At 43.8% G+C, this 23,655-nt stretch overlaps 1 protein-coding gene across 20 annotated transcripts in view; it reads right to left on the bottom strand.

Annotated features, from left to right (window-relative positions):
• Positions 1-23,655, bottom strand: part of MAGI1 (membrane associated guanylate kinase, WW and PDZ domain containing 1) — a 614,809-nt gene that overhangs the window by 45,007 nt on the left and 546,147 nt on the right. For all 20 annotated transcript variants that reach the window (XM_020284649.2, XM_020284652.2, XM_020284654.2 and 17 more), the window contains one exon: positions 6,874-6,905. In XM_020284649.2, the coding sequence (XP_020140238.2) occupies positions 6,874-6,905 (32 nt within the window). The remainder of the gene's footprint in view (positions 1-6,873; positions 6,906-23,655) is intronic.

Below are 23,655 nucleotides of genomic sequence, written 5' to 3'. Positions count from 1 at the left end.
TGAAGTCTACTGGAAACACTTGGGCCATTTTTCAAATTATAACACTCCTTCTCACCTCCCCAATAAACGACTCATTTAGGTCCAATCTAATACAAAATGACAGATACAATCCGGAATGAGCTTGCAAAATTGCCTCAGTTCAACTACACCTCTGAGTCCCTTTTTAAATGCCACCTAAACTTTATCCCTCAATTTGGAAAATAAAAGCAAAGGAGCACCCTGAGGATGTGCTCTCAAAACTGTGCCACCAATAAACCACCACTAAATGGCACCTATAAATGGCATACTAATGGGCCAAACACACGACAGTCTGGAAGCTTTTTGGATTTTCCCCCGGTTAAGACTTAATCTCACTCTATGTTCCCTCTGGAGTTCAGTGAAGAAAATGCCTTCATTTGAAGATGCATTCTGTTCTGAATACGTCGTTGGCACTCTGGGTTGTTTGAAGCTATGCTCTGTTTGTGTATGCGTGAGGGGTGGGGGCAAGAGGAGTTCAAAAACTGCCTTTTTATTTTCTGTGAGCGTGCTAATTAGCTATGATGTTGTCCTTTATCTGTTTAGAGCCCTGGATTGTTCGGGAGAAAAGCTGTGTTTATATATCTCCCAAATTAAAGTCAACTTGCATGCCCTTTTGGCAGTCTGGATTACCTCCCAGAAGGCTTGGGCATGAGAATAAATTTACTTGTGAACTAGTTATAACACAGGCCCAGATTTACAGCTAATGCAACTGTCTTTCACTTCACTTTTCTAGGTGACACACTTGCCCAAAGACAAGCAGCTGCAGTTAACAGCACACTTTCAAGTGTGTTAAGAGAGCCCTAGGCCTGCTAAGAACAAGGATGATGGAAGCTCCTAGAACACCAATGTAGAACGTCCAGGCCAGGCTCTCCTGAGTGGACTACCTGCAATACGTTCACTCATTCACCCAGTAAATACATGTCAATAACCAACCGTGTGCCAGAAACTGAGGGATTCAAATAGTGTAACGAATGAGAAAGAGATGGTACCTGGGCTCTTGGAACTTACTCCTGAGTGTATATCTCTGTGTGTGTGTATGATAATAATCAAATATGCATAACATTAACAACAACATACTGTACTGTCCTTCAGACAGGTGGTGAAGAGAGGACTCAGGAAGAACACCCCACCGATGGAAAGAGGATGTGACGGGTCCCCAAGGAACAAATGAGCTGGACTGTGTGTGAAGAACAGAAAGGTTAGAGTGGTACAGCAAGCGGGTGGGACTACCGTGAGGAGTCTAGGTTTTATTCTTAGTTCAAGAGGGGGAATCTATTAATCAACTTCAAGCGCAGGTATGCGCCAAGAGCCAGTGAATTTCCAGAAAGTTTGGTCTGGCTATTGGGTGGTAAATGGATCAGTGGGGAAGAGGAGTCAAAGTGGAGAGGCCAGTCGGGAGGGGCCAGCTGCTGTCCCCGTGAGGTGGCCACAGTGACCAGGAGAGGAACAAGTGAGATCAAAAGACACCATGGTGCCAAATGCAATAGGCATTGCCGGACGATTGGATGAGGAGGAGGAGATAAGACTACCTAACCCTCAAAGTCTCCAACTTGAGTAACTGGCTGGGAGGGGGTGTCACTTACTGAGATGGATATTCCCAATGCTGTCACTATGCTGATAGTTTTGAAGTAAGAATTTTATGTGAGTATCAAATCACAGCCAATTAGAAAGGAGGAAATGGACTCAATTTTAAAAACTCCATAAAATGTCCTTTGGCCACACATTGGCCGTGAACCTGTACCACGAGACCTTTTATAATAAAACCCTACACCAAGCCCTCCCTGAAATGATGATTCCCTTACTGCTGCCGGGCCAGGGGCACTGGGAAGATGCAATGGTTTTTATAAATGGAAATGGGGGGATAAAAAAAAAAAAATCAGCTCACCAGTATTTCACAGAATGATTTCGAAATGCAGGTACTTATAAAGCGAACTGAAAATATTTGCTCGGAAGAACAAATGAATACAGATAGCACTTAGGAGCTTAAATGCTGAAAAGAATTCATGTGGCTTAAAAAATGACAAATCGATCCATTTTAAAGCAAAATTATTTACAGTTCACTTATCTGCCAAGACTGAAGGCTACTGCAGTGATTTACATGGACAACAGGAAAAACTCCAAGTGCTGATGAGGTATTAGGCCAATGTCATTAAAGGTTGTGTGAAAATCAGAGTCTCCAATCCAAGCCAAAGCAGAAGATGGGTCCTTCTTTCTGTCTGTTTATGGGTCTAAGCGAAATGATTTTTTTCTTGCAAAAAGGCAGGCAAGAGGAGTTAATGGAGAAGAAAAGGAAAGCATTGATTTGGCTATGGAAATAAATTCTGGTTCACGCTGGACGTTTAAGGAATCTAATACAATGGCAGAGTCTGTCTTCCAGAGCTCCAAAAGGCGGGGAACTTGAGTTGTCATGGAAGGCAGGAGACAAGGAGACAAACCTAAGTGACTCTGATTCCCTCCCCCATCTACTGTTACTCTCACTGCTGCTGCTTGTAGCCTGTAAAAGCTTTGACGGGATTGATTTTCGTACTGGTTGTTCAGGCAAGTGGCATCAGGGAAAAGTAGGAGGACAGGCAGGTGCCAGGCATGGGGAGAGTCTGAGAAAGGGGGCATAAAACTGAGTGACTCAGGCTGGAGCCACCCAGCACGCACATCATGTAAGAGGGGTCTCTCCCTTACATCTCTTAACGACTAGTTTGTGGCGATTTCCTCCAGTTCCCCTTGCAGGGGAAAGAGATGGGGGACTGTGGAATAAAAACCTGTCACTACTGCTGCCTTGCAGCTTGCTACATTTGCCATAAAGGGGTTGCTGAAGCGACTGTCTCGCCCACCATCCAGTGTCCCCCTACATGAAAACTTTGTGTAGGACTTTTGCAGTCACTAGGAAGGTTTTATCTCGTTAGTGAAACGGCACGATTTCTTTCATCTGACGAATAATAGCTAAGCATATAATGTGGTTTCCTGGGCTGCCTGGGAACTCCAAAGAATTCCACGGCACTTAACCCAACCTTGGGGCTTGGCATTGTATGAGGGCTTCCAGGACGTAAATAAGAGCCGGATGATTTCCATTATGTGTGTACTTGGTTCTCTGTTATATTTCTGCTTTTGTAACGTTTGAAAGCACATCCTCATCAGATTTTAGTCCCCATGAGGGGAGGGTCTGTACAGATCTGCCTGTTGATGGGGTTGCTATTTCTCTCCCCCATGAGCTCCACAAAGGCAAGAATGTCCTCTTAGTTCCTGGTGGACACCGGCACTGGGTCTGGGACACAGAAGGAACTCGACGAATTCTGGTGGAAAGAATACATGGACATCTTTGGTAATCTGTGATAATGAACCCTTTCTGTGGAAAGGAGCAGTCGAGAAACCCCGTGTATGCAAGCTGCAAGAAGAGAGGTGCCATGGCCATCTTATTTGTTCTAGTAATTCCAGTGCATCGCACCAAACCTGACTCTGAAGAGGCTCTCAAAATCAGTTTGGTAAATAAGTGGATGAGGCCGGGCGCGGTGGCTCACGCCTGCAATCCTAGCACTCTGGGAGGCCGAGGCAGGAGGATCGCTCGAAGTCAGGAGTTCGAAACCAGCCTGAGCTAGAGCGAGACCCCTGTCTCTACTAAAGATAGAAAGAAATTAATTGACCAACTAAAAAATATATATATACAAAAAATTAGCCGGGCATGGTGGCGCATGCCTGTAGTCCCAGCTACTCGGGAGGCTGAGGCAGGAGGATGGCTTGAGCCCAGGAGATTGAGGTTGCTGTGAGCGAGGCTGACGCCACAGCACTCACTCTAGCCTGGGCAACACAGTGAGACTCTGTCTCAAAATAAATAAATAAGTGGATGAGTGTATGCACGGATAGATGACTAGAAGAAAGATGAATGTATGGATGGACAGACGGACAAATGGACAGATGAAGAGAGGGAGAAAGGGAAGGAGTAGTTGGGAAATGAATTAGGAGGAAAGCACAGGTGGATAGTGACTTAAAATTCAGGGTTTGGTGTGACATTTACAGTTGTAAATTCTCATACACTAGATCCTTGTGTGTGATTTAGACTGAGAGTCTCAAGTTAAATAAGTTTTCGGTCAGGATGAAAAAGTTGGGCCACAGAATCAGTTTCCCAGAGAGGTCTGGAACCTGACAGCAAATATGTTTTATTTTTGTCTCTGCTATTTGGCAAAAAAAAAAAAAAAATCCCTAATGTAATGGAAGTCCAGGTATTAAATTAATAAAATTTTATTAATATACTGCCATGGTCCCCACTGAGTATATAAACCAGAAATACAACATTTAAACTAAATCTAGTAGGTGAAATTGCTTATTAAGGGTAAACTATAGGGACTACCCAGGAGGAGAAACAAGATAAAAAAGAAGTCCTTCTGTTCTAATAAAAACCCAACTACTTAATTATTGAAAACCTTAAAAAAAAAAAAAGGTACAAAGACAAACAGAAGCTGCTGGTCATATGAGACGCCAACAATGCCAATAGCTTCTAAGAAAAAAAAAAAGACAAAACAGAAAAACAAAACCCACGGTCCTGATTTGCAGAGAGCTGTTGCTAAGTTTCAGTGAATCACACTTAGGCGCAATCAGTGTGCTTTGAATTACGCATCCTGCATGACTGACCCTGTCATTACCTGAATGGCTTTTTAGTACCAGGACATCCAGCTTCCCCATGGATTCCCTCCAACCCTACAAAAAAAAAAAAAACAAAAAAAAACCCACCCTCATAATCATCTGTCTCTCTGGCAGGACATCATCAAAATTCAAACAGGGAAAGGAAAACAGCTTTCGACCCACCTGTACAGAGCTCTCACTGATCAAAGATGTGAGCAATGCTTTACTGCCAACAGCAGACCTTGGCTGAGAGCTTTCAGATTCTGTGCAGCAGCTGCCAGAGTGTGCCAGCCACACTGTGAAAACCATCATTCCTGTCCTGGCACAGAAATCAGGTAAGGACAAGCCCCACGCTGGGGGTCTTATTCTTTGCCGACCCAGCAACATACCATTTCTCTTAGCTCGCGGTAACTAACAGCCAGCAGACTGTAGGCAAAAGCAGCGGAGAGCTTTTTTCCTTAGGAATGCAGCCCGAGTAATTGGCTTGCTGCTTCCTAATGACATGGCTTCTACAAGAATTAACTGTCACAGGGAATTCTCTTCGCTGACTTGGTGAGCCGCTGGCTCCATACCTGTTGGCTGCCCTCTGAGTTCGCCAGGTAATTCTAGAACACTTTGGGGAAGAAGCAATGAAAGTGCATTGCAAAAATCCTTTTGCACACTAAGTTTAAATGGGATGCAAAGCAGAAAAGAACGCCTTGCTACTTGATGCCATGCTACCTGCGCAAAACTGCCGTATCTCTCCCCCGGTGTGCTTCTTGTCAGAACTCCACTCCATGTGGGGTGTATAAAATAAGTCCACGAGAAAAGGGCGGCTCATGCTAACTCAAGCTTATGAGGCACATCTTCCAGATTCGCTTCCATTTTTCTGAAGGCTGAATGGGCTACTATGGCCCAAGGATAAAGCGACACACATGCGCACATGCCACACACTTCGGCATCTCTGTGTCCTGATGTGGGCACCAACCAGCACGTTTCCGCCTAGACACTAACGCACACTGACAAGGGAAGCAGCCCTGAAGTCAATGTTCCAATCGCCATGGCGCTATGCCATCGGAATCACGTCAATTATTGCAGGTTTTTCTGTTTGGAGAACTTAGGAGTGGGCTTTAGGAATGCAGGGAGCTCGCTCTCTCATCTCCTTAATAAACTTCTGCCTCGTGCTGCCAGGCTCGGAGACAGGTGGAAAGAATTCAGCTGCAGCGCGTACAGCTGCAAAGTTTTAAATATTCTCCTTTCCCGGGTGGCAGAAAACTGTAAATATTCCCTCCCCTCAAATCTTCTAAGCCACAAGGAAGCATCCCTCTTTATCCTAATGTTAATGAATTGGGAAGCCCCTTCCACCCGGATCAATTTCTCAGGCACTGGGAGTTCCAGATTTTGAGTTTTTAAGTAGCATTTTAATCTGTCATTAGTGCCCGGGGAGCAAAAAACCCATACCACCAAGCAAAACACTATAGCCTCCAAGCTATTAGCTAACATGTCAACTAGGTAATGCATCTTCAGGGAAACCAGATTAGAAAGGACAGCAAAACATTGATTTTTTTTTTTTTTTTAAAGAATCCTATACCTGCAGCATAATGCTGCTAAAGCTAGCAAAACAACAAAGGACATTTCCACAGCAAGGAAATGTCTTATTCTCCCAGTGCTGGGGCAATGAACATTTTTCCATCTGGGCATGGTCATATATACAGGGCAGGGCAGAGCAATTCTTCCTTAAATATGCAGGGTTTTTAGTTTGTAAATAATTCATCCTCCCGTGCATAGGAAAGCTGAGCGAGAGAACGGGTAGCCATGTAAACGGCTGGGAACACCAGTTGAGAGCAATGCTACTCACGGAGCAGGTGGAAGCTTTTTTTTTCTCCCCCTCTTTCCAAAGGGAACAATAGCATTTTTTTTTATCAAGTTAAAACAGCTAAGAAACTCATCCATTTGAAGGTGAGTAGGGATGCATTTGTACAGAGAAGATTCCAAACATGCATTCTTTATTCTGGCTCCCGCAGGCAGCCCACAAATCACTACACAGTTAAAGACAAGCCCAAATGCCTTCTATACTAGACAGATCCCCAGAACTTAAGAAAATGAGCCCCAGCTCCTGGCTCTCTCCATCCACTCCAAAAACACATTTAGCGAAGTGAAGCTGGGACAACAAACCCTCCCCCTCCCCCAACCCCCCTGCCCCAGCCCCCAGCCCCAACCCCAACCCCAACCCCAACCAGCACCAAGTAGCTGACAAGTCCTTACCGACTTTGGGCTCTTCTTGGGAACTGGCAGCCCTGGAAAAAAAATGCAACAAGGAGGGGAGGGAGGGGGGAAGAAATCATTAGCATATAAATGTTACCTTTTCTTTAAAGAACAATCCCCAGGTATTCCATGGCAACCTAGCCATCTGCAGAGTTATGTCAGATTTCTCCCCAGCACCGGAGTTACCAGGCTGTTCATATCGAATCAAAGCAGAGGGAGGAGGAGAGCGAGAGGCAGATCTATCTGCATTAGCTATGCTGACTTGTACTGCAGCAGCCTGGAGGCTGGGAAAAGAAATTCACAGACCTCAGCGGCCTGGGAAATTGAACACTTGGACAGAATCTCAAATGCTCTTCTGGATTAAGAGAGACTTAACTTGCAATTAAGTCCGGGATATTTCCTTTCCACGCGATCCACTTGTCAATTGAAGCGGACCAATCAGGACAGAGGATGGGGTATATATTTAGTTTCAAAGGAGTGCATGGTTAAAATTAAATTTTTTTTTCCTTTTTATGTCTTTTTCTTTCTTTTTTTTTTTTTCTTTTCCTCTGCCTTTTCAGGAGAGGAAATGCCTTCTTTATTTGGATGAGCTCAACACCAAAACAAAGACGGATGCTCTGTTGCCAGTGCAGAACGATAAAGATAACGTGTGAACGCAGATCCAAGTTGGTCTAGGAACCCCCTCTGGATCCGTTCACGGCAGGCTCCATGCCTGCCAGTCATCCAAGCAACTGCCTATCGGGCTTGCTGGAAAGGACTAGAGCTCTGGCTCCAGAAAGCATTGTCGTTTGGGAGTGGAAAAGAAAAATTTCACAGAGCTCAGAGAAAAGATAATAATGGAGAAAGAGAAAGGCAAAGGTGGTCACGGAACCTAGCTGGCTCTTCCAAAACCCCGTCCGTCCCCGGTGGGAGGGCTGGGGCTGGAAGGGAGGGGGATGTCCTCACTTCTAGGAAAGGCAGCAGCAATCAGGGGCAGACTTATGGGAAATCCGCCACCAGGGGAGTGTGGGAAAAGGGAGGCGAGAAAGGAAAAAATGAAGCACATATTGGTGTTCCAAAAGTAATCATTCCTGCAAGCTGCTCGCGCTCTCTCTCTCTCTCTCTCTCTCTCTCTCTCTCTCTCTCTCTCTCTCTCTCTCTCTCTCTCTCTCTCTCTCTCTTTTTAAGCAAAAAAAAGGGGGGGTTAGAAAGCAAAATGCAGATTCCATCTGTATAAAGTGCGAAAGATAACACTTGGGATCTGGTGATTTTGCACTGGAAGATTTCAACCTGTTTTGGAAAGCGATTCCTATACAGCGTGATGATTTCAACTTTTTAGAAGCGACCTGTCAGACCAGGAGCCCTGGTGAGGTTGAGTGCAAATAACAGGAGGGGAGGGACGTGGGTGAGGGAGGAGGCGGCTGTCCAGGTGAGCACGGCTAATGTGCCCCCGCAGGTGAGGCGTGAGGACAGCCACTTGCCCTGGGGGGCGTGGGACACTCTCTGGCAAGGCTCCTCACATCACCAAAATGAGGTCACCATGATCTAGCAGAGTGGCTCACAGTGCGTAAGGAACACTCGGCAGGTTGCTAAAAATGCAGAATCCTAGGCTGGGGAACCTGCAGTATGAACAAGTATTCCAGGAGAGATTCTCATGCAGGGGGCTGAGGACCGTTATTCAAGGAAACGAGAATATAATAGAGTATTGGTCTTCCAAGCCAGGCAAACCCAGATAAGCAAGGTGCTTTAGAGCTGTCTCAGTTGACCCATTTAGGAAGTGGAAATGGGATAACTCACTTCACAAGATTGTTAAGATCATAAGAGAAAATGTTTGGAAGCCTCATAGACGGCACAGACTAGTTACTCGAGGTGAAACTCCACCCTTCACCCTCCTTGGCTCATTTATAATCATTCAAAAAGGAAGTGCTTATGGGTACCTGGCTCTAACTAGGGAAAAACCATTTGCTAAAGCATGTCAAAATACAAAAAAGATTGTAAGAGAGACATTTTACCTACAGATAAGAAAAACTGTGTTGAACAATTTCCATATGTCTTTATTCTTAAAAATAATTATAAAATATTATTAAATATAAACATTAAATTAATATTAAAATATTAAAAATAATTATTAATCATTAAAAATAACTATTAATTTTCTTGGTTCATTAATATGATTCTCTTAAGGGATTTTACCAGGTTACATTAGTGTGGGTCACTGCATAAACTTCAAAATTACATAATCTGACATGTTTAAGTTCGTATTTTCTCCTAATTCAGACTGACCTTAGTTAATTGAAATGAGCAATGTTTCACCTTAGTTATCTTTTTACTGGCTCTGCGAAGGATTCCAATGACCTGCTACAAAAACTTGTAAAGGATCCACAACCAGGTAAGGTAGAAATCCGGGGAAAGGGTTTCAAATCCACACTCTGCCAATCATTTCCAAGACCCTGGCCAATTTTCAAGTCTCTGTCTCTTAAGATCTTCATGTACAAAATAAAGGGCATTTTTCGCTGTCTAGCATAAAGAAACACTTGCACACATATTCAAAGGTGCATTCCCAAGGATGCTCATTGCAACACTGTTGGTATAAAGGAAAACTGGAAGCAACTGGAAGTTCTAAAAAGCCGTGGGGCAGCCAACCTATAAAGCAGTCTGCAGAGGTTAAAAGGAATGTGCTATCTCCACGGGTGACAGCATGGACGGTCTCCAAAACATAGTGTGGAGGGAAAACAGCAAGCTGCAGAATGGCAAGTACATGCTGGCGTTATACACAGGTGTTAAACACACTCAAACACACGTGTGGCTTTTGCCTTCCATGAATGTCCACACCAAACTGATAACGGATATTTCTGGTGGGGCAAAGAAAGGCAGGGATCACAAGGACTCAAGACTTTAGCTGCATTTAGAACATTTAGGCCGGGCATGGTGGCTCACGCCTGTCATCCTAGCACTCTGAGAGGCCAAGGCGGGCAGATCGCTCGAGGTCAAGAGTTCGAAACCAGCCTGAGCAAGAGCAAGACCCAGTCTCTACTAAAAATAGAAAGAAATTAATTGTCCAACTAAAATGTATAGAAAAAATGAGCCGGGCATGGTGGCACATGCCTGTAGTCCCAGCTACTCGGGAGGCTGAGGCAGGAGGATCGTTTGAGCCCAGGAGTTTGAGGTTGCTGTGAGCTAGGCTGATGCCAAGGCACTCACTCTAGCCCGGGCAAGAGAGTGAGACTCTGTCTCAAAAAAAAAAAAAAAAAAAAAAAAAAAAAAGAACATTTAGAATTCTTTTTCAAGAATGGCCATATTTACATCTCATGGAGGCACTAAAATGTTAATTTAAAAATAAACATTAATTGAATCACACTTCCATTGTTACCTGCACAGAGCCAACCAGTCTAAAGGATGTGGCGGTGACCAATTAAGTTCTGTTTCCTCCAAGGAAACAGTCCATGGAACATTCCAAAAGATCCCAACTCAATTGACACAACAAGCTATATATTACAACAAATAAGAAAATCTTTTGTTTTTAATTTAAAGAGGCATTAGTTCCTCTCTGCTAGCTAGATGCTGAAAACCTTTGTTTTGAAAAGCCACACCTTTTACAGGAGCCAACAGTGGGTTAAGACCACAAATTGATATTTAAGTAGTCGAAATCAAGAGACTCCACTTGATTGCTTTAAAAAAAAAAAAAGGAGAAATCAAAGATTTGTTTTTTAGGTCCATATGGTGACTAAATCTTAAAATCTAATAAATATGAATGCTGGAACAAACCTTATTACAATTTATAATTTATTTTAGCCCAAATCGGGTAGATTGAAAACAGCTGGGAGACCTAACGGAAAACACTCAAAAGGTCACTGCTTGACATGGTGGAATTCTCCGAGACTTAGAAATAGGATATAGGATATAGTTCTTAGGATATAGCTCTGGTCTAGCCAGTTCACTGCAGGTATTGGCTTACTGGCTGGCTTATGGGAAGTAGCACTGTCCTGCACTTGAAGTCATGTCAGTGGTTTTCCTTGGACACTTTGGGTTCCCTGGCAGCAGAAGGTTGTATCCTATAAGTCATGCTACGCATACTACGTATGAGACACGTGGGTAGAAATGGCACCAGTCTAGGGCTCATCTATCTGATCCACTCAAGGTTAGGAAAGGGGAGCTTTCAGAACAGGCAGAAGAAAAGAAAGAGTTCATGGCTGGCACCACCTGCTCCCTGGGTCTGGAAGGCAGCGAATGTGAGTTACTTCCAAGGGATCCCAGAAAACTTTGGCGGGCGAGCGTTAAGTTCAAAGCGTGGTTTCTAAGTGGGATCTATAGAAGCCAGGGAAGCTTGAGACCTGAATTTGTAAAGGTGCCCCCCTCGGAAAAAACAAATGGTAAATTCTCTTGCCAGTGACTGGGACCCAACCAATTAATGTGGGGAGGGGAAATCTGTTTTCCTTTAAATATCAAGGCCATCAACTGTGACTAAATGGCAGAATGTGATATACTTGGTGAGATTTTGTAACGGTTGTACGGGAACAGTTTAGATGAAAAAAATAAAGATATAACAGGATACATATGCATTTGGAAACAAAGAGTAGAAGGTTACACACCAAAACAGTATTTTCTTTGGCTCATAAGATCACAGGTCACTTTATTACCTGTTTTAGCATCTCTCCAACAAGGAAAGCTTTATTTATTTACAAACACTCACATATAGATACACAGATATCACAATAAACAGAATTCTATACTGCCTTTTAAAATAAGATAAATGCGGCAAATTTCAGAACACTTTATTGCACTTTTAAATCTCTAGAGCCACCACTGAGCTCTGTATCCTCCAAGAGTTGCTTAGTTTCCTCCAAAATGAATGTATATAGTTTCTTTTTTTTAAGTATTCTCTTTAGATTAAGACTTGTGCTTGTCCTATGGACTAAATGGAAACAAGGAAGAAACAAGAGAGCTGAGCTGGGCTGGCAGGGAAACCGAACAGAAGCCAAGCACTGCCATTTCCACACTGAGATTAACAAAACCGGGGTCGCTGGGAAAAGGAGTGGACTTCTCCGGACCTAATTTCCCCCGGGGATTAAAGGAAGTGAGAATGCCAACCAACCTCACTAACTGAAATAATCAACAAAAATTGTGCAAAGGGGTTTGAAAGGGTGAATTCTAAAGTCATGGTCACATACAAAGTGGATCTACAAATAACAAAAATGCACTATGTTGTTGATTTAAATTTCTTTCACTGTGATAGTCATTCCTCTTTGCACTTGGTCTCAAAATCTGAGCACTTTAATGGAAACGTTTTGGTTTCCTCCTAAGCATTCCAACAAATGCTGTATCACTACTCCGCATGTCATTGAACACGTGCTTCCTTAGGGTTTTGCAATGCAAAATGTTGCACTAAAAACTTTACTAGGGCTGAATCGGGTAATGCAATCTGCAAGGAGCAGGGAACTATGTATTTATTGAGAGAGGAGGGTTTGAGGGTGGGGGGAGAGAGGTCAAGATCCTAGGGACCACCGAAAGCCACTGAAAGGAAAAGACTGCAAGAAATGTGAGATCTTGGGAGAGCAGAGGGGCTAGGCTCAGGTACCAAAGAGGACAAGAGTCATTCCTGGGCTTTCTCTGTTATTCTAAAACCCATCAATGTGTAATCCTGAACCCTAAAATTACAGCTAATTCTAACTCGGTAAACTCATCATTAGGAGTCTGGGCTAAGGAAATAGCCAGAGTATCTTGCAAAGATTCATATAAAAAGATGTTCAACACAGCATTGCTTAAAAAGAAAAGGGACAATCTGAACTTCCAAGAACAGAGTACTGAGCAAACAGACTGTTGTGATACCAATAAAGATGAAAAATTATGGAACGATTAAAAATGAGTACAATGAAGAATATTTAGTCACAGGGGACAATAGCAACAATATAAGACATAAAAGCAGAGTAAAAACTACACATAGAATATATACACTTTGTTAAAAAGCAGATACACATATATATATTTGTACACCATACATCCAATGACTGAAGGGGATGTATTAAAACATTGTTTCTGAACATTAGGATTATAGAGTGACTGATATTCTTAAGTGTTTTCAAAGCTCTCTAGATCTTACATTCAAAGCAGCTACAATCATGAACAGCAAAGCATTATCAAACGCTGCAGCAAATACTCAGTGTGCTCGCGACAATGGTGCGTACTTACTGGCCCTAGTGCAGTGCTAGATTAAAAAACAACTGCGGTTTGCTCTGGCTCTCTCTGGCTCAGTGACTGCCACTCCTACTCCAGTGTCTATGCTGCTGAAGTATACTGGGGCATGGCCTTGGTGGAAAGTGTGATAAAAAGCTCTTGCAGCTTCTCCCAAGCAACGCTGCACAGATGCACAGAGTGTCTGAAACCTTGACCAGCGCCTCTCAGAAGCCCACTGCTGTCATCCTTGTACAAGCACGTGGCTATGGCGTTGGCAGCAACTCCCAGGGTGGGGTGCACGCTAGCTACGTTTTTACCTTCAGTAAGGGCAGCACATATAAAACCCTGTATCTGCAAATAGAGAGGACATGGAGGAGAATCAAGCAGAAAGGGAAAGCTGCACTGCCTGCTTCTCCTCCTTTCCTGGGAAGGTCTAAAAGACACGTCTTTAAAAAAAAAAAAATTAGGAGAGAAACTGCATTAAAGAACACGCCAGAATGCTAATGATTATCAGCAAAAATGCTGCTCCATGAAAAAAAAAAAATAATGTGCTTCCTAGGTGGTGCTTTTATTTGTGGGGGGCAGTATGACAAAGGGTCAAAGCAGCAGGAGATCACTGAGAGAGACACCCGTGGAAGGCACAGGGAAGACAAGCAAGAACAATCTGTGCCTGCCCCCGCCGATCCAAACTAATGCCTGTTTGACAGCAAACCAGCGGTTCTGAACGGTGGACACCAACAGCCAGCAACCCTTCTAAAAAAAGCCACCTGCATCATTTCCTGTCAACCAGGGTTTTTTTTGTTTGTTTTGTTTTCTTTAATACAGAATATATAAGCCATTGAAATAAATTTAAACTGCCCTCTCCTTACGGATAAAAATGCTAAGAACAGTCCAGAAAACAGGAAAAGGAAGGTACAGTCAGCCTTAACTTTTTTCCACTGAGGGCAGGAAGGAAAATCAGGAAAATTTCACTCATTCATTTAACCGAACTGTGCTGAAGGCCTATTATGGGCCCAGAAGTTGGCATGAAATGAGGCAACGAACAGAACCTACAAGGTCCTGCTTTTGCAGTGCTCATGTTCTGCGGAGAAGCAGAGAAGAAACAATGGAGCAAGTAATTGCAGAGAGCGATAACTTCCATGATAAAAGTGAAGCAGGGTAACAGAACACGCCTGGGACGCACAGCTATTGCATACTGGGTGATCGAGCAAGTCTTTCTAGAAGAGGCTGCATTTGAGCTGAGACCCGAATGAAGGATGAGAAGGAAGGAGACTCACTGAGCTCTGCCACGTGCCCAGCAAAGCATTACTGAAGAGATAAAGGTAAATCAGACATGGCCCCTTCCCTGGAGGACTTCACGGTCTGTTTTAAAAGACAAAAAGGCAATGCAACAATTCAGAGCGGTGAGTTCTACATGCCATGACAGAGGGAGCACCATCGCTCTTAGGAGTACAAAGGAATCTAATCCAGGATGTAGAAGGGAGCGGCTGAACCTCCAAGGACCCAAGGGCGGCCAGTGGCCAGCATGAATAATTAAACAGTCATGGGGTGGGAACAACATTCCATGATTGATGCTTGATTGAATAATGATGCTGACTTTTAAGTTTTTTTTTTGTTTTTTTTTTCCTTTAGGCTAAATCGGAGTACCAGCACAGCCTCAAGGCCAAGCTGAAAGTAGAGTACATTTTCACTGAAGGGACTTTACAAACACAATATATCACAAAACTGAATCCATAAAACAAAATGAAAAAAATGATCCTTGTTTGGACATGTTTGATTTTTTTTTTTTTCTCCTTCCTCTGGCCAAATACCATCGCCAACCCGGCGGTAATAATTTTTCAACGCAAATATGGTATTAGCTGCCAAGAACAGGAGCATCAGACCCCGATGTGTCCAAAAAGATGAAGACATTCTCTCCTTTGGGGACTTCAAAACGGTCACTGTGAAATATTGTGGCCATCATAATTTAGAGGGATGGTTGGACTTTGGATGTCTGGAATGAGTAGTTCCCAATGCGGCGTCGATGAAGAAGATTAAGAACATGGTTGTACAGCTACGGAGAAGTCTGCTTTAGTTACACACTACACGCAGCCCAACAAATATGTCCCCAGGAGGAACAAATAGCTTGCAGAGTTGGTGGCTGCTGGTGGCTGGTTCATGGAGCCTTTCACCTCAGAGTCAGAAGCCTTGAACTGGCCCAGGCGAGGGGAGTCCCCAAGTCACTAAAACCTTGGGCTGCTCAAAGACCTCGGCAAGATGAATGATCTGTCTCCATGCAATTCCTGAGAAATAAATGGTCACTTCAGAAATGGTGTCATTGAAATGACATCACACTAGTGTCGTTATTCTCAAAATCATGTGGACTACACCTAGAAGGCTTGAAAACTCGGCTTCTCTTCTCATTTCTAAATAAAAATGGGTCTTCGCAAGCAAGGGCTGGGTGAGTACAGAAATAACTAACAAGTCTTGAGAACCTATCTGGTTTTTTTTGAGACAGTGTCTCATTCTGTTGCCCAGGCTAGAGTGAGTGCCGTGGCGTCAGCCTCGCTCACAGCAACCTCAAACTCCTGGGCTCAAGCGATCCTCCTGCCTCAGCCTCCCGGGTAGCTGGGACTACAGGCATGAGCCACCATGCCCGGCTCATTTTTTCTCTATATATGTTAGTTGGCCAATTAATTTCTTTCTATTTATAGTAGAAACGGGGTTTCGCTCTTGCTCAGACTGGTTTCGAACTCCTGACCTCGAGCAATCTGTCTGCCTTGGCCTCCCAGAGTGCTAGGATTACAGGCGTGAGCCACCGCGCCCAGCCTTGAGAACCTATCTTTGACACACATTCATTCTTCATAACTGCTCTTCGAGGTCAGCAATACTATCACCTCTATTTTGCAGATGAGAAGACGGAGACATGGATGGTTAAATATTATGGCCAAGGTCACATGGTTGGGTGGACAGCTGGTGATTGGTCTATTGCCAAGCTTGTGCTTTCAAATACTGAACTGTACAGTCTCCTTCCAAGGTGCTCAAACTATTTTGAATTACAGCCCACTACGAAGGGATGAAAACTATAGTTTATACATACAAACTGCATTCGACAGGAAATTTCTCATACAGCTTCAATGGAGTACATGGACCTACCATGGACAACTAATAGATCAATGGGTCAAGGTATCTTGGATGCATAATTATGAAACAAATTTAGGAGGACAGTTTCTTCTCTACAGATGGCATGGCAGTGTACTCACAGTCAATTTCTTAACACCTCCCTGATATTCCAAGTCACAGTACCTAAATCACTGACCATTCAAGTCTATCCATGCTAGAAGTATGAGTCTCTGATTTGGGGCAACGAAGTCAAGTCTTTAAAGCTACACAACCAACAGGTTGGCCAGCCACCAGGCCTTACAAAATGCAGTTTCAAAAGTGGGAAAGAGCTTTTTGTGACTAGCAAATGTTTCTTGACACCACCTAATGAAAGGATTTTAAAAAAAAACAAAAACTGGGGTTAGGGAAAAGACAGAGTGGGTCAGAAGTAGAGTGAATTATGTATGGTATTGTCTCTCTAGAGGGGAAAGAAAAAGAACCATCAACGTAAAAAGACCACGAATTCACCAAGACCTACCATGAGACTAATCTTCTTCTCTAGGAAATATTCCCACCAAGATGTTCTTAACGGTAGGATTAAGCCGGTGTCTCATATGGTTCTAGGAAAGCTCTCCTGATCTATACAGGTTAAAAATATTTGTAATTAAGGGTGTTTGTCTGAAAATGTTTCCACTCTGAGGAAGACTTCTTCTCAACTGACTGGCAGCCTGATGTTGCTCCTACCTGTATTTCAAATTTGAATCGCTTTTTTATGCGAATGCTTATGGGTTGGCTCTGCCTCCCAGTCCTCTGATCAACAGTGAATGCACAGAGGTTTCCCTGGATGGGTGAGCCTGGAAACTCCTCAGCAGTTCCTCCAAATTTGAACGTTTGACTTTTAACTGCACAGGACGTCTAAGGAGGGGGTCATGAAACAATAGCTGAAAATAGCTTGCTGAAAGAGAGAACTGACAAGGGTTCCTTTTCTGGCTTGGCAAAACAGGACACTCTGCGGGGCCTTATTTTAAGGTCGCTGGCCCTGAAGGGGAACCTATCAACCGTAATTGGCTCTGAGAAGCTTCTGTGTTAAAAAAAAATACATGCCGGGACCCTTTTCTTCATTTCTGACTTGAGGTGGAGTCTTATGCTGACTGCTTATTTTTAGCAACGTAGGTTAGGCACAGGACCAAGACAGAGATCCGGGACGATACCCTGACTTTCATCCTTCCTTAAGGGCACTAAACCCCTGAAACGCAAGGCCCCTCTTGAGGCTTCTTTCTCTCTCCCATCACGTGACTCCAAAACTCCAAAACCCACCCCGAATCCATCTCCGTTGCTAAAATGCCTTTTCTTGCCCAGATGACCACGGGAGCCTGAAAACTGGTCTCTTTGCTTTACTCTTCACCCCCTGCAATCCACTGCCCACCTGGAGGCCCAAGACACCTTTTTACAGCATAAGTCAGACTACAAACTCTGTTTTCAGCGTCCCACACCAAGCCCTCCCGACTCTTTATTTTATCTCCTACCACTCTTCCTCCTGTGCGGGCACATTCCGGCCAGGCCAGCAGTCTCTGCCTCTGGTCTACCTGCTTGCAATCCTGCAGGCATTCCTGCTAGCTGCTCCCCTCTGTCTGGAACACGATGCCTGCAGCTCCATCTATGAAGGTGACATCTATGGAGGTACGTGGGTAACTTCTGGTCACCCAGTACCCTCCTCCTCCAAGAAGCCACCCAGCGACCCAGGCCATTTGCAAGTCCGGATGACCCTTTTTGGACACACTTTATTCAGGCAGCCTACTTCCTTTGCTTTCATAGAGCCAACAACTTCTAAAATCACCTGTGTGTTTACTTGTCTATTGTTTATGTTGTTTATTGTTGTTGTTGACCGTGTCTATTTCAGGGACCTGGTCTATGCCATCAGTCTATCCTTAGAGCAGGATCGGGTTCCCAGTTCTATCGATACCTGTATCTATGGCCGGGCACGGTGGCTCACTCCCTGTCATCCTAGCACTCTGGGAGGCTGAGGCAGGAGGATGGCTCAAGGTCAGGAGTTCGAAACCAGCCTGACCAAGAGCGATACCCTGTCTCTACTATAAATAGAAAGAAATTAATTGGCCAACTAATATATATAAAAAAAATTAGCCGGGCACGGTGGCGCATGCCTGTAGTCCCAGCTACTCGGGAGGCTGAGGCAGGAGGATCGCTTGAGTTCAGGAGTTTGAGGTTGCTGTGAGCGAGGCTGACGCCACAGCACTCACTCTAGCCTGGGCAACAAAGTGAGACTCTGTCTCAAAAAAAAAAAAAAAAAACCTGTATCTATGAACGTGTAAATGTGCAGAACTCAGAGGGCTGCAGGAGGTGCTAACGACCAAGGGAGAGGGGCTGCAGTGACTATTTAACAGCTGTGATCCTTGGTCTGCCCCTTGATGTATTGGCGAGCTGCCAGGCCCTCCCGTGCTCACTCAGAGCGGAGAACAAGGTTCCACTGTGCCACCTTGTGTCCTGACTTCCCATCACAACAGATGAGCTCTCTCCTCCTCTCAGAACAAACTGAAAGCTCAAAAAGAAACCCCAAGCCCCATCAGCTCCCAGCCCCAGCACACGGATGTGTTCCCAAGGATTCTTTGAGGTCTAAATAACGCTTCAGGGAAGGGTACCTTCCTGCCTTTACTTATAAAAGCAACTTTTACTATCACCCTGGGTCAAAAGGTTCCAAATGCCCCACCTTTCGCCCCAAAATGCAAACACACACACAGAAGAAAAACAGTTTTTTGAGCCCTTTTCTCCAGGTAAATCCATGAACCTCTTGAACCTCAGTTTTAACAGACTGACAGGTGTGATCATCACTTTTTTTTTTTTGTCACAATGTCCTTTTGCAAAAGAGGAGGGAAATTTTCCAGCTTGCTCTGTAAGGGCACATATTATTTGGCAATTTCAATTAACTTTATTACTGAACTGCTTAATTGCAACTGAGTCCATGCCTGGCACCGTCTCAGATTTTTACTCTAGTATCTTAAGTTTAAGAAACCACATTAGCCTTAGAAAGCACAGGTCGCGGTTAACAGCAGCAAGGCAATTGGACTCCGGAGTCCTGCAACACTGCATTATTCAAAGTGTTCACAAGTCCGACCTAAAGAAGCCAGTTACTGAGGGGTCAGGTTTTTCCAAAGAGCAAGGACGCAAGACAAGCAGCCCCATTTACCTCCCGTGGAGGTATTCAATGTCTTCAAAATCTTCCTGCTGGAACAATATCTGAACTGGTCTAAGTGTTCATGTGAATTACAGAGGGAAAAAAAAAAAGCCGTTTCCTTGACTATGACAACTTCTAATGAATTGCTGCCCCCAAGAGCCGTGAGGAGCAGAGATGCTTATGTTCTGTTCAGCTACTAGATTTCCGGTTTCAGTGAGTCAATGCTCATTATACCAATTGTATTTAAAAGCAGAGGACAAAAATCAGTTTCACCCACACAGAATCCTACTCAGGACAAGTATCCATTAGAAACAACTTTTATAGGTCAAGTGCATTTGAGATGCAGGGATAGTCCAAGGACTGCAAGGCCACTTAATGAAATATTTTAGCTGGGAACAAGATGTATAACAGAGCGCTGTATTTATGGCAGGGAAGAGTAAGTACCTTGGCAATGAAATACACGCTGACCCAGTAAGCATCTGAGTGAGTCAACGAGTTTCTCACTGTGGAGAACAAATGCTAGGATTCTTTTGTTTCCTCCCCTGCGTGATTTTGGCTGTTTCCTGTTTTTGGGGTGGGTGGGGTTCTTGGTCAATGAGGCTCCAGTCAGGCTTACAGCTGGAGAACTTAATGCAAGCACACACACTCGAAATGAATCTTTAAAAGCTGTTATGAAGTTTCTCAGAGTGCTTTTATATCCAAGAAAGTCAGCCATGGATATTTTGGGGTGCCCTGGCACGTTAAGTGTGTCTAGTTCACCCGATTTTTCTCTTGCTTTTGGATTGAACATTCTCTGCATGATCCTGAGAACATAGCAGAGGACAAAACAATTCCATAAAGGGGGTCTGACCAATAAATGTTGTATTACGTAAGAGTGACCAATCTAACCCTGGCCTTGAATTCAAACTTGGCTTCTCCCTAAATTAAGAACCGGTTAAGGCAATGGTAAGAGAAAAGCGGTAGTTCCTCTTGTCCTTCTGTGGTTTGCATTCCAGAGCCCCATTCACTCAAACTCACACACTCACACACACACAAAACACACAACTTCAGTGTGCCCCTCTCCTATCCTGTTCTATCCTCGACCTCCTTCGGGGCTCTGCCCCACAGCAGTGATTCTTGGCCTTAACATCTCATAAAACAGCAAATTTTCATCACACAGAATTGAGCAGCTGAGCTCCTCAGTTGCCAATTCCTTATTTTGTAGACTAAGAATATTAAAATGGGGGAGACTAATGACAATCAACTATGTTTTCATATGCAAAAAAAACCCAACATTTTTTTTTTAAGGGAGGAAGAACAGAATCTACAAAGGAGAGCTGTTCACACTGGGAAAACTTCACTTCATGGGAAACCTACTTCTCCACCCTAATTTTTCTAATTTGGTTGTTGACCGAAAGGCACACCTGTTCTGCCACTTTTTCCCTGAGGCTCCTCCTCCTTCCCTTCCCTTCCCTTTTCTCTCCCGCAGACAACCGAGTCAACAGTATTAAAAACGGTAGGACTGCCACATACAGCCTCTCTGCCACCTCCCTTCTCTTACGCCCCATCCAATGGGACAGAGCAATGGGCTGCAAGTGACAAGCCTCTGCCAAGGCAGGGCAGTCGCATTCCACGCTTAGGACTGGCTGAGAAGGGAGCAGTTCCACCCATATCTCAGATGACAATCTGGAGGCTCAGAGAGCTGCCCCAGGCTGGCTGGGGCTGCTGCCACCTAGGGGCAGAGCGGGGCACTGCTGGGAGCTGGTCACCACTGGCCAAGCTGCGGCTTCCATTACTGTGCAGGTTATGGAAGCAACGCTAAGAAGAAACGGGGGATTGGCAAATAAAATTGCTTCCCTTCGAAACCAACAAAAAAAAAAATCGAGAAACGGATTTCATTTGCACCTAAAAAAAAGAAAAATACAACACAGCATTTCCAATGTGCAGAAACAAGTGGGTGTCCAAGGAGCTAAAGGAGCAATTCTCAGTCGTGGCTGGTCTTGTCCTCTAGGGGACACTTGGCCATGTCATGACTGGGGGAGGGGGTGCTACGGCAGCTCGTGCTGGGTATAAAAAACAGCCTTTTATTTCTCCTTCGACTCCCAAAGTCTTACGTGGGAGCTGCTTTATGGGGCAGACGACCGACATAAACATAGAATCCCATTAATTCACGGGCAGCCCAGTTATTTTTCTAATGCAATCGTCTGCCGCTTCGCTAAGTGGTATCTATGGCAAAAGTAACTACAGAGACCGTAAGCCATTTTTAGATTTAGAAAGAAACCAAAATATCTAAGACACAGTGTAGACCTGATTTCAACTATCTCCAAATGGTTTTTAAAAACTGATTAGTGTTTATGCTAATTGCTATTAGGTTCATCATTCCAGGGCCTGTGAATACACCAACTGCCAAAAAATAAACGCCTAATTCAAATGTCGGGTTGCTGAATGAGGTGAGTTGATGGCCGATGCTGATGCCAAGGAAATAAAAGAATTCCCTGATGGCCGGGCGCGGTGGCTCACGCCTGTAATCCTAGCACTCTGGGAGGCCGAGGCGGGAGGATTGCTCGAGGTTGGGAGTTCGAAACCATCCTGAGCAAGACCCCGTCTCTACTAAAAATAGAAAGAAATTAATTGACCAACTAAAAATATAGATACAAAAAATGAGCCGGGCATGGTGGCGCATGCCTGTAGTCCCAGCTACTCGGGAGGCTGAGGCAAGAGGATCGCTTGAGCCCAGGAGTTGGAGGTTGCTGTGAGCTAGGCTGACGCCACGGCACTCACTCTAGCCAGGGCAACAAAAGTGAGACTCTGTCTCAAAAAAAAAAAAAAAAAAAAAAGAATTCCCCGAGAGTCACAGAGTCTCCTCTTGAAGCTTCCCTAGTATTATGGCTGCTACTCTATGATACAGTGCAAAAGGATCTTTTGAACAATCTTGCTTGAAATATGAAGATCACAAAAATGTTATGGTAGAATTGTTCATGGCAAAGGTGATATAGAAAATGAGGCTTCTAGAAAAAGATTTAAGCATGAGAAGAGGGGGAGGATGCAATTAACCACATTATATTTTAGATGTTTACTTGCATGTTACTCATCTGTAAGGAGAGACTAGCACAGGGCTGAAGTCTGTTGGATGAATAAATGAATAGCATTTATTACATATGGTGAGAAACCAAAAGTCTTGAGAACATTAGAAACACAAAAATGAACAACTATTAAGAGGAGTCTGAAAAAAGCCCAGGTTAACAGCTTGGCACAAAAAAAAAAAAAGGCATTTTCCATGTTGTCAGTGGAAATAAAATACTCTTAAGAATCCAATACTATTTTTGAAGGCATTGAGATTCTACCAACGAGATCTGTGAACCAAAAAGGATTATGTTCACAAACAGGGGACATGATTAATATCTGAGTAGAAATGCAAACAGAAGAAATACCAGGCAAAGTACAAGTTGGGGAAAATTTTTTAAATCTGCAGGTGACAATGCCAAGACAGACTCAATAAGTAGCGAGGCACATACTTAACTCCAGATGGTGGTAAGGAATGTGTGATTTAATTTAAGGGAAATGAAGGAAGGTGGGAAAATATTTGAAAATGCTCAGAACTGAAAAATGCTTACAACAGAGGGTGTAGCAAGATACCTTTTGCAATAAAGAGAAACTCAACAGAGTGAGGCTGCAAAACTAATAAAAGAGAAGACAGAAGCTATCATAATAACATTCCCCATAGTGGGGACCTTCCACGTGGAAAACATCACCCCAATTTTCATATGGAACCAAAGTAAGGGTAGAAAATACACTCTAAAATTAAGGAAAAAACTATCTGAAGATAGTTGGCTTGTTTTTTTGTTTGTTTTTTAAAGCGTAAGTTAAACCAAAAAGGAAGGAAAAGTAGCCAGTTAACTGAAATTTCGAGATGGTGATGGTGAAAAGAAATTCCTAGGAAGTGGGTTCGTAACCGGTCTGCAAATTCATGTATTCTATCCTTACTTTAGTGAATCCATGCATGCTGTCTTTGGGTCTCAAACTCAGCTGCCTGTGAGCAACAGACAGGTAATGCACAAGAGTAAGAACACATATAAAGAAATGGCAAGCCTGTGGCAAACTGGAATTGTTGGCTCCAGATAAATGCTTTCAACATTTAAAATAATTTTTTAAAAGACTGCTAAAAAATACATGAGTGGATCACGCCAAATACTGCCAACAGACCAGTTCTCAACTCTAAATCCTTCCTATACTTCAAAGCATTGCTTTAGTCTAGAAGTTCTCATCAGAGAGTGATTTTGTACCCTGGGGAACGTTTGCCAATGTCTAGAGACATTTTTGGTTGTCACAGTCGGGGAAAGGGGGCAGGTTTGCTACAGGTACCCGCTGGGTAGAGGCCAAGG

Source organism: Microcebus murinus, chromosome 30, assembly GCF_040939455.1.
Source record: "Microcebus murinus isolate Inina chromosome 30, M.murinus_Inina_mat1.0, whole genome shotgun sequence".
NCBI classification, from domain to species: domain Eukaryota; kingdom Metazoa; phylum Chordata; class Mammalia; order Primates; family Cheirogaleidae; genus Microcebus; species Microcebus murinus.
Note: the sequence above shows the minus strand (reverse complement) of the source record. Positions and strands in the feature narration are given on the sequence as shown.